Source organism: Cucumis melo, chromosome 6, assembly GCF_025177605.1.
Source record: "Cucumis melo cultivar AY chromosome 6, USDA_Cmelo_AY_1.0, whole genome shotgun sequence".
NCBI lineage: Eukaryota > Viridiplantae > Streptophyta > Magnoliopsida > Cucurbitales > Cucurbitaceae > Cucumis > Cucumis melo.
The window spans coordinates 28,225,015-28,237,018 of NC_066862.1; the positions used below are offsets into that span (position 1 = coordinate 28,225,015).

Below are 12,004 nucleotides of genomic sequence, written 5' to 3' on the forward strand. Positions count from 1 at the left end.
GTTCTACGTTTACAATAATTTTCATTTAACTTAAACTATATCTAAGAATTATTTATCAAGATTTTATCGAATCATAGCAAGTAAATTAAATTATAAATAATACCTACTAAATCCTACATTTTTGTTCATAACTCCTTTGCAGTTTACCATATTTTAACCTAAAAAGAACAAATAAAGAGAGAGAGAAAGCATAGAGCAAGAGAAAAGAGAGTATATAAAGAAAGATGCCAATAATATACATATCCAATGCCCGCCATTGTCACTGAACATATCGAAAGTCCTCTTTCAACCTTCATTGAATCTCTCGCTCCACCAGCTGTTACCTCACCAAATTCCGTCCAATTCTCCCATTTTAATACTCTCCCCCCTCAACGCCAAAAATTGGCCTAACTTTTCACTTCGGCATTTCATCAAACAACTACTTGCGAGCACCAAATCTCCATCAACATGGCAGCTGAGCAAAGCCCGAGACCAAAGCAATCAGAAATCCAGAACTTACCTCCATCGAAGTCCACCAGCGGCCGGAGCGTGTCGACACCGAGGTCGGCGAATGGCGGTGGCGGAGGAAGCCGGAGGGAAACGCCGGATTTCCACAGCACGGCAGCAAAGCTGGAGAGGGCGAAGGAGGTGTATAAGGCGTATGAAGGGCATGGAGAAAGGCCGACGATTGTGGAAATTGTTGGATGGTGTTTCTATGAACTTTGCTCGTTTTTTGTTTTGACGTTGTTGATTCCGGTTGTGTTTCCGTTGATTATTAGTCAGATTAGTGGGACTCCGACGGCGCCGCCGCAGGGATGGTTTAAGAGCTTTATGGGCTTCGATTGCCCTTTAAGAGAAATGCAATTGTAAGTCTTCTCTTCGTGTCTTTCTTGTCTCACTTGACCGTTGGTCGTTCCACGTGAACTGCAAAGTTTCGCACCAATTTCTTGGGTTTTAGAATGATATCCTCTCAGTCATCATTTTAGATATTCTTTTTCAATTTAGTCTATGAATTTTAAATATCACCCTTTATTTTTTAAATTTAAAATGGTATTACAATTTAGTTTCAACATCTACATATCCGATTTTGATTTTTCACACAATATTCATTTTTATGTTAATTAGTTTTAAATAATTTTAAAATAATAGTTTTTAAATATAACAAAATGAACCATTAAATTTACGAATATAATATTACATACTTGCAATTTATTATATGAACTATAGTATTTCCATACATAAATATTTGTTATTTAAGATAATTTCTCATTTTAAAAACTAAAAATAATTAAAATTTATATAAATTGTCAAAAACATAAATCTAAGTGTAATGAATTTTGTCTTCTTTGTTTTACCGATCATAAATAGTTTATCAATTTTTTATGTATTTCAAAAAAACCCTAAATTTTACTATATTATATCATTGTTAATTTAAAATTTTATTTCATTATTGTTTTTGTTTGAATTAATAAACGTTGACGTCAATGATTGAAAATGAAAAATTGAGGTTAAAATGTAACATTAAAACTTTAGAACTGAATCGAAACAGGATTCGAATCTCAAAGGTAAGATTATAACGGTTTGAAACTATACCAAATAAGAGCATATGTATTTTTAAAGAACACTACATAAGTTGATATTTGCTAAAAATTGGGAAATAACATAGAAAGTACACGTGGGGATCTTTGATTGGATGGATGCAGGTACCAAAGTCTAACAGAGCAAACAATAAAAGTATCCAACGCCGAATTCTCGCCATTAATATGGACCTCAATTTCATGGGCTATGGGTTTGGTTCTGGCCGGCCCAATCCTCGCCGCCGCTTCCTTCCACCTCGATTACGGGTTCAATCAACACCTCATCACTCTCGCTGCCGTCGCCGCCGGAGCCCTCACCTGTCTTCCGACAGGTCTCTTCAAAACGGTCAAGATTTTTCCTCTTTACATTGTTTTAATCGTCATTGCTCACTCTGTCGCCTTCACCTCTCACACGCGCCACCTCGGCCTCATGCTCCGTGGCCTCACCGGACCGATCGTCCACAAGGCCAAATTTTCCCTCAGAAGAATCGGATCCGGTCAGATTTCATCCTGGTCTGCCGCCGTCGGCGGTGTGGGTGCCTCCGTTATCTCCGCCTTCACTTACCACATGCTTCGACGGTTGGTATTCTAAGTAATGCTCACTCTATTGCTTTCGCGTTAAACTCTGTTGAATTATAAAAATGGTAATATTATTTTACTTTTATAGATGTGCCGAAAATATCTTTAGACTTTAGAGTAGAAAAATAAAGTAGTAATCAATATGAAACAAAAATTTGAATCACCCTGTCGTTTCAAATCATATATATGTATATACTATATAGACTCAAACTTTACTATTGTTTAGAAAATTACTAATATACTTTTTTAGAAAGAGCATTTCATTTATCCCACGAAACGAAAATGGATGAATATGCATATAAAAAAAATGCAAAGTTACATTTGATTTTGGTTTCTAGAAATTGAGTATCATTAAAGAATATTTCTATTCATTAGTCGATATATTTTGTCCTAAAAAATATATTTTGTTGCTGAATTTTAGGTGTTAATTTTGGAATTAAAAAAAAAAAACTAAAAACTAAAAACAGCAACAAGAAAATTGTTTAAAAGGTTGTTTTTGTTTTTAAAAATTATAGGAATTCAAATGTTAATAAGAAAATGTGTCGAGAAAAAGCACAATTGAAAATAATAATAATAATAACAAAATGATAATGAGAGGAATTACCAAATACCAAATGTGCATTAACCTTTGAAATTCTCTATATGAGTTATTTGCTCTAACTCTGCATGCTTTTTCAATTATCAGTGACAAGCAAGTTCAAGAAGGAGTCGACAATCACTTCCTCAACCTATGGATCGTCACGATCTTCGCCGGCCTAAAATGGCTTATTGGAATTTTTCATGTCTTCCTCACAAATCGATCAATCTCTATATCAATTCCTTCCAACTCAGAGCTTCACATTCTTTCAATTTTTAAATATCCTTACGCAATCGCCACCGTTATCTCCGGCGGATTCCTCTCTTCCTTCGCCACAATCTCAATCTTCACCGCCGTTTTACTCTTCTTGATCGGCCAAATCTGCTTCAAGCCAGTTTTAATCCTCTATCTATTGCTAATCTACTTCCTCGTCCCTCTAATTTCTCTCCCATTACTCCATCAATTTCAGATCCGAATCAAAGCCGACGCCTCAAAAATGCTGATTCTTGGGTTCATCCTCTCCGCCGCCACTTCCGCAACCTGTTTCTACTTCCACGCCTACACGTGGCGGCGGCACTTGGTGTTCGTCTTCGCCGTTCTTCAAGGCACGGCAGCAGCGGTACTGCATGCGTACGGAAGAGCTTTGGTGCTTGATTGTTCGCCAGCGGGGAAGGAAAGTGCGATTTCGATGTGGTTTTCATGGATGAGATCAATCGGCGGTTGCGTTGGATTTACGGTTGCGGCGGTAGTTCCGGCGAGGTTGCAGGTTTCTTCCGGTGTGGTGTTTTGTTGCGCCGTCGTCGGAGGAGTGGTATTGATTTTTGGTAATGTTACTGATTACGATGGCGCTGTGGCGGCGGGGCATGTGAGAGATGACAGTGAAAAGGGATCGCCGGTGATTGGATTGGATTCTCGGAGTGAAAGTAAAGAACTTGAGTCGCCGTGAGAATTGTGGCCGATAGTTTTAATTTACTTACGATTTTTGAATATTCTTTGCTCGTAATAAAAAGGCTTTTTTTTCCCCAAAAATTAATTGCTCAATCTAAAATTAAATTGTGAATCAATTCTTCTTTTTTATTTCTTGGTTTGTTTATTTTTATTTTTTTAGTATGAGAGGGAAATTCAAACCTCTAGCATGGCATAAAAAGTGTATGTTTGTAAAACAATGTTTAGTTTGACAAATTATTAATTATTTTTACTAATTATATATTTGGTGGGACTTTGTGATTTTCTATAAATGTATAAAGAAAAATATACCAAACTAAAATGAACAAAGACATTAATAATTATTGACTTGGAAGTTAGGGTAGAAACTAATGCCTCATTTTTTTAATTGTTAAGGGAAGATGTCGTGTGCTTACAAACAAAAAGTTTAGTCAATGAAGTCAACCGAACAACGGCGAATACAAACAAAATGCCGTTCAAATTTTTAATTGCCCAAGCGAATCGCAGCAGGCGGCGCATACGAACAACAAAGGCACATTATCGGCGTCGTCGATTCCACAGCAGCGAGTGTGCTGCCAGATCTCGCATATGTCACAAGCCACCATCCTCTCGCCGTCGTCGTCACCGGTGCCACACTCACATCGAACTTTCCATGTACCAACTCCTCCTTGGTACTTCAATGGTGTATCTAAATCAATACCCATTCCTTTCACAAACAACTCTGCTCCCGATTCTACCGCTCCAAAAATCACCTCTCTGTCTTCGTAATTCTCCAAATTCTCTATCGCCAAAACCTCGAACTGTTCCGTAACGTAATATGTGTCTCTTAGAGCTTTTTCTGCTGCTTCTTTTACTTCTCCGATTGTTGTGTGTAATGGAAGAACCACTACCTCGCCGGATGGCAGGAAATCACTCTTCAACTCTAAATCCGTATGTGTAAAAGTTAGCCTCGGCATCAATTTGATACTGAACGTCAATTGATGCTCTTCTTCATCTTGAAGAGGCCATTCTTTAGCAAAATGTTTGCTATCGAGAACTCCCTGGATTGCTAATTCCACCATTTCTGATTCTGGATAGTCGAGGAAAATGCTTCTGTATACACATAGTACGTCGTTGTAAATGTCTTTGCCAGGAGTTACGGTCGGTTCTAAATTTTCTGTTGATTCTTGCTCTTCTGTTAATTGAATGCCATTTCTAAGTTCATGAATCGTGTACTCTAAAATCCGCGTTTTAGGATTCACTGCACGGCGAACTATTTGGTTCCCTACGATCACGTTGTTCAGAGATTTTAGAACGTAATCGAGCAATCCGGTGTCGCCGATGTGAAGGCGAGCAGCATCTCGAACATCTTGACGGGTCATTCCATTTCCCCCATGGCTGAATTTATCTGATTTCTTCTCTTCCAATGCTTTCACAATCACCTCCGCCGCGTATTCTAACCGTCTCGCCGGCCATCGGCTGTCCATATTAGAAATTGCGGTGGCGAATTTTCTGTACCGTATTTGTTTCTCCTTCACCAGAGATTGCTGCTTGTTTCGCTGCAGAGATTGTCTACAAGGAGGAGGAGATTTAGCGATTGGTTGAACCGTTTTCTTCTCGATCGCAGAAACATATTTTACTGTCAACATGAACTTCAGTAGATCTTTCAATGTGAGCAACTGCGTTTCACTTAGATTTCGATAATGTCGAATGATTTGCTTCATTTCTTTTCCTCGATCGCTATAGTCTACTTCGTGCATTATCTTGTCGAGTTCCAGAGAGCTGAGGATTTCCAAAGCTCTACTGTAATGGTGTTCTTTCACTCCAAAGCTTCCTCGGCAGAATCTGTAGCCCCATCTCCCAAACCATGGATGTCCATATGCTACCCCATGAAGAAGACGAAGATCCATTGATCGTTTCTTGGACAAATCCTCAACTGTAATTTTCCTAGGAACCAAATAGAAAGTTAGAGAAAATTTCTTTTGCGGCAGAGAAGAACAACAATTTTATCATAGTCTTTCATAACTTCCATTCTTTACACCTTGTTCTTAGAATTGTGCAGATTCTATCCCAAAGATCCATAACTTCTCTGCCACAAAGAAACTTGGATCCTCCTTCGATTCCATTGACGCAGAGCAAATGCCCGAAGCCATTGCAGTGAATCAATCCATGAAGAAGATGAGTTTGATCATCGAGATCGAAACCGCCATCGTCTAATCGTTTGTTCCACCGATCATCCAACGGTATTACGATATGATATTTTCTTTTCGATACAAAATGATTACTCCACCCTGAAAAAATCAGAAAAAAGAAATCAGCCATGAACAGAATCCATAGAAACAGAGAAACTCAGTAGAAAAAAAGAATTCAAACCAGAACATCGGCATTGATCGCAATATGGTTTTGGGGAGAGCTTCACATCTTCTTCAATGGTGTAAAGAGGAATAACGAAGCTTCTATTTTCATGAACAAGCAGAGTACACCATATAGGCATTTCTTGAATTCTGTAATCTTCAATCTCTGCACATTGTTGAAGAAAGATTCTGATATTCTCACGAAATGGTCCCGTGGGGTTGATCGGCGATCCGGGATCGCCGAACGTTTGAAACCCGAAAAGTTTAGGCCTTCTCTTTCTCTTCTTGCAAGATTCCAGAATCGAAATCGACATGGCTGAAGATGAACTTCATTTCTTCATCTTCTTCTCCTTCTTCTTCTTCTTTCTCTATCATTCACTGAATTTCGGTAGTTTCATATTTGGATTTGGCGGTTTTGAATACAGGAATTTGAGAGAATGCTTAGAAAGAATAATGAAATGGTATGAAGATTGTTCTTTTGTTATAATTAAATATTGTTGAAAGTATACCGTTTTTCTGAGTTCGTTAATTGTATATTGTTGCGTTAGTTTGGGTAGTTATGTTGAGATTGCGGAGGATGTGAGAATATGTTGATATCTATTTGTGTGTTAATCAAAGGGTTGATGATATTAAATGTTCGTAAAATATATATAAAAAATGTCAAAACTTCTAACAATATGAATAGAATTAATAACAATAATTATATCCATAATTTAGTTTGAGATTAAAAAAAACTTAATTATCAATTTAAACAAACTTTGAGTTTTTTTTTTTTTTTTTTTTTAGAAAAATATTTGATGTCCATAAAATTGAAATATTGATCCATCAATTTTTTAGTCCGATGATTGTACAGACAATATTGCTATTTCGTTAACTCTAGGGTAAATTGTATAATCGCATTTTAAGTAAAAAAAATTGTACATATAGCACGAGATAACAATAATTGCATATATGACGTCAAATTGACAAAAGATTAAAAAACTGATGTCCAACTACCATTTCAAAGATTTTATTGATAACTTTCAATTTGAATAATAACCATTGAATGACATACTTAACATTTAAAAAAAAATTACTAGTTGACGGATCAATATTTACTATTTTTACAAATATATTTAATGTGCTGTATTTTTAATTTATTTTCTAAATTTTGTCATTTGCTATAATTTTCATTAAATTTAATCAATAAGGTTGTAAATGTTGTAAACAATTAATGTCAACTTTATTTGTGTACAAAAGTTTGAAAGTGAAAATTTAAACATACAATCTCTCTTGGTTGATTTTCAACAATATATCGTAAGTCTCAACCATTCAAATTGACAAAAAATAAATATTATTATTATTTCTATAAATCAACATTAAAAATTCTGACAAAATCTTTACTATTTATAAAAAAATCAAAATACAATGAATTTTTTTTAGTTGTATTTTTTTAGTGCAAAAAGTTTTTTTTTTTTGTTTTATATTTTTGAAAAAACCTCTTAATATATACATAGTTAATTTAGGTTAAAGAATAAAAAAAAAAAATAAGGGTAGACTATACCATCATATTAAATATTTGTTTATATTTCTAATTGCTTAAAAGATTGCAATTCTATCAAACAATCCGCTCATCAAACAAACATGAAGACTCTTTATATTTTATGGGCGTGATATATTGTCTAATTATTTAATACTAAACTTTAGTTGCGAATTACATTGAAATTTAACCCTTTTTTTTTTTCCAATTTAGCGGACCAAAATTTATTTTTAATTAATAGAAAACTTTGTAAAGGTTTTATTAAAAATATATATATATATAAAAATGAATTCTTATGAATATATAAAAAATATATATTTGCAAAATATAGCAAAAAAAAAAAAAAATTGAAATGTGCTAAGAGTTTAGTAGATTTTGCTACGTAGCTAAGTATTTTCAATTTTTTTGCTATATTTAAAAGCATTCCTAAAAAAAGTCTAAACGCTTATGTTTGTTTACCCACTTGTAAACACGATAAATTGATGGTAATCTAAAATATGGATCTTGTTTGATTACCTTAATCGTTGTTTACTTGTACTTTTTAAATATAATAAATTGTGGTGTTCACCTCAAATTTTGTAATCTAAGACTGTAGCATGAATGGGGAGTTGCGAGTGCCCAATTTAATTTTATTTGAAATTTATGCAAGACTTACTCGTTTTTATCGTTATTGTTATTTTTATCATTACATAAATTATTAGAATTATGAATATCATATTTAATATTAACGTTGTCTCTTTTATTACTATGGTTGGTTTATTTATGTACGATGTATTACATCTTACGATAATGGTAACAAATTTATAATTATAAGTAAACATAACCATCTAAATACATAATTTCTTTTTATTATTGAGAGGATTTATGAAATTCGACCAATTTATTTTCACTATAGATTCTCAAACGCGGGCTAAAGCTTCAGAGAAGGGAAATAGTGTAAATTTTGGAAGGGGTTTCAATTAGAATAACCTAAATTGATATATCATTTTACATAACGAGTATTTTTCACTAAAAAATTTCATAAAAGTCATAAATGAACTATAAAATTTCACAAATGTATGAATTAATTTATCTTATTACTCATTTCATATAATTACATGGAATATACGACAAACAATATAAAACGAAATAAAAAGTAGAAAGAGAGAGAAATTGGTAGGAACAAAATCACCAAAGAAAAATAACTAAAGAGTAATTTTGATTATAATATTATCATAATATAATTAATCACTTGCCTTAATAAATACAAATACATATATATATTAATAATTAAGGAAGTTACGATTAATATAATAAATACGATTGTGGATAATAATTAAGAAAAATATCTTTCGAATATCATAATTTTTAAATAATTGTATGAGTTAAAATTGTCGTCAAAACGTAAGATAATCATTGAGAATTTAGTACATCTGTGTGATTTCTCTAAATATTTCATTTTGGAATTTAGATGCTGTAGCTGGGCCTAGTAAGAAGTGAGAGGCAAGGTGAAGCCCAAATAAAGTTGAAGCCTGGCCCAATGTTAGTCCTTTTGGATTCTGTTTCCCATGCGATTCTTTTATTTATATGAAAAAAATAAAGAGAATTGCGTGTGGTCCCAATTCGGCGGTTATGGAGAATCTTTGGTGCAATCACGAGAGCGTTGGACTTTAGCACGCGTAGTGGGGCCCGCAACTCCGCTGGAAACAACTCCTCCTCCTTCTTCGTTTGTTTGTTTATTTAGGTTCGGTAATTCTCAACAAGGAAAAAAGATATATATATATATATATATATATATATATAAATTTAGTCACATTTCTAGTAAAAAAAATTTCTAGATATATCTTTTTAATTCATTAATTTTTAAATATAGATTCAAAAGTGTCGTTCAAATAATTTTATACTTATAATATTTTAAATTAAAATATATTTTCCCTTTAAAACTATAACATATAATTGTTTTTAAAAAATCAAACATAAAATATATTTTTGAATCTTATATACATATTTTATAAAAATCTTAAACTATTTTTTTTAAAAAAAAAAGTTCGAAGACCAAATATATCTTATAAATTTAAAACTCAATACCAAAAACACATTTCATCGAGACTTGGAAACTAAAAAGAGTAGTTTTTTCGAAAAACGAAAAACTTTCTATCTAACTTTTTAAACCACCTTAATTAAAAATGTTATTTTAATTGAGACATGTGTTGACATTTATACTCCTATTTTTATAAATTAAACTTCGACATATCGGATGAATCGAAGTATCATTATTTTGTAACAATCTTTGTGAAATATAAAAAATAATCAGCAAAATATCATTAATTGTATAAATAATTAACATTTTAACTTGGTATAAAAAAGGTCCGAATACTTATTTATGTTAAACTTAACGTTTCTTTGAACTTATAGTTCAAAATTTTATCTATATGAATAGATTTGGAAGTTAAGTTTATTTAAAAACAAAATTATAAGTTTAAAAATCGATGAGAAGTGAACATATATAGATTTCATATCTATAATTTAATTGAATCATAGTGTTTGTATCATTAATGTTCGAAGTTAGAGATTTGATTTTTTCTTGTGTATAAAGAAACACTTAAAGAGAGATTTAGCAATTTTAAGTTTATTAAAAAGGTGGACCCTAGTGCTTTGTATATATATGGTTTGAAAGGGGATAAAATCAAATGAAATCATATATATATATATATATATATATATATATATATATATATATATATCCAAAGTGCTTGCTTTGCCTAACTTTAATTAATAGTGATCACATTGCTACCACACTTAGCAAACCACTTTCTCTTTTTAATGAAAAGCCACTTTCTTTTTATATAATTATAGCAGCATGGTTTAAGTAACATGACAACAACAACTCCCACACTAATTGTGTTATTTTATTTTAGAATGGTAAAAGAAAAAAAAAAAAAGAAAAAAAAGAGGAGAGTAAAGTTGGTTTAATTAGCATTTTCTTTCATTAGTTGACAAACTAGTGAATGAATTCAAATGAAATATACTATCATCATTGTTCTTTTAAACGTAACAATAAGACGGACTCTTTCTTTATTAATCGAAAACGTATTGTTAGATCAACTGAGTTATATTCAAGAGACATTTTGCTTTTGATTTCTTTTAATGTAATTTCACATCTTTTGTTAATACTAATTTTTAAAAATAAAATGCATTCAAATGAAAGCCTCATCAAACACCAATTGACTTCCCATAAACGAACGAGAGATTTCGTCTTCCCATAAAGAGAAAACACCATCTTCTAAGGAAGAGGAACTCTCCACAAAACACAATAAAGAATACAACGGACAAAAAATCCGGGACCAAGCCAATCCAATCAATGAGTTTGTTGGTCCAATTATAACTCCTATAACAACGATTTTATTGAAATTAAAAATGTATTCGTCTGCTCTTAAGTCGGATGTACACCCCTAAATTGTTAACATCAATTTGTTAAAAAAAAAGTAGTAAAACACTCACATATAATTTATATTCTTCGTTTGTGATGGCAACAACATAAATTAGCCAACGAAGATACAATATATTTCTAAATAATGATAAACCAAAAAAATAAAAAGAAAGTAACATTGTCGCAAAAGAAAATTTGTCAAAATTGATAAATTGACAATATATTTACTCTTCACGTAAAAATTAAATATAATTAATTTCGTATTTTAGTAGTTTTTTATATGAAATGTAAATATTTTTTTTTTTCCTATATTAATCAAACATAACCTTAAAGTCGGGATGCAATTTTTTTCTCCTAGAAAAGTCAAATAACCAAGTTGATAGGCTTATAATTTAAGATCAATTAAATCCACATCAAATTAAGTCAAGAAAACATTAAGTGTTACTTTAAAGTAACGAAATTTCAAGTTTTTAGAAATTAAATGTTCGAACTTTTATCAAAAATGGATCCTTATACTCTAAAAAAGAAATATATATTTCTAGAAAATACATTTGGCATATTAAAAATAATGGACCATACATATTTAAAGTTATAATTAATTAGTGGCTAATTAATTCATTTCCAAATCAGACGAAAGAGAATCAAAATCATAGACTCGAATTTGGTTGGTAATAAATTAAGAAACCAATAAAAGAAAGAAAAAAAGAAGAAGAAGAGAGAATAGATTCGAGGTCTAATTTATAATGTTCCAAACATTTATTCTCCTATTTTTGGTTCAATTTAATAAAGAATTTTAATTTGATTCCTATGTTTTTTGGTATTTATATTTTTAATCTTAATTACAATCTTTATAGGAAAATTGTAAAAAATAATAAAAGAAATTATCTATATTTTATAGAAAAAGTTAATGATTTTTTTTCTACGAAATATAAATAGTTTGATCTTTTTATTTTTAAAAAATTTCTTTAAAAATAAAAAAATATACGTTAGTAATAAAACTAATTAAATGAATAGTAATTGATTAAGTTTTAGTATATTTTGTGGCTTTAAACTTTAAATTAAAACAATATTGATTTAAAAGATAAA

The 12,004-nt window shown here is 31.5% G+C and overlaps 2 protein-coding genes across 2 annotated transcripts; one reads left to right on the forward strand and one right to left on the reverse strand.

The window, feature by feature from the left end:
- Positions 1-206: 206 nt before the first annotated feature.
- On the forward strand, positions 207-3,914 carry LOC103490734 (uncharacterized). Its single transcript, XM_008450390.3, has 3 exons — positions 207-845; positions 1,683-2,135; positions 2,821-3,914. Exons 1-3 carry the CDS (start codon positions 448-450, stop codon positions 3,656-3,658), a joined length of 1,689 nt encoding a protein of 562 aa, XP_008448612.1. The 5' UTR covers positions 207-447; the 3' UTR covers positions 3,659-3,914.
- A 100-nt stretch (positions 3,915-4,014) lies between these two features.
- LOC103490735 (PHD finger protein MALE MEIOCYTE DEATH 1) lies at positions 4,015-6,441 on the reverse strand. Its single transcript, XM_008450391.2, has 3 exons — positions 6,010-6,441; positions 5,678-5,927; positions 4,015-5,583 (listed from the first exon to the last, which is right to left on the reverse strand). Exons 1-3 carry the CDS (start codon positions 6,302-6,304, stop codon positions 4,134-4,136), a joined length of 1,995 nt encoding a protein of 664 aa, XP_008448613.2. The 5' UTR covers positions 6,305-6,441; the 3' UTR covers positions 4,015-4,133.
- Positions 6,442-12,004: the final 5,563 nt, after the last annotated feature.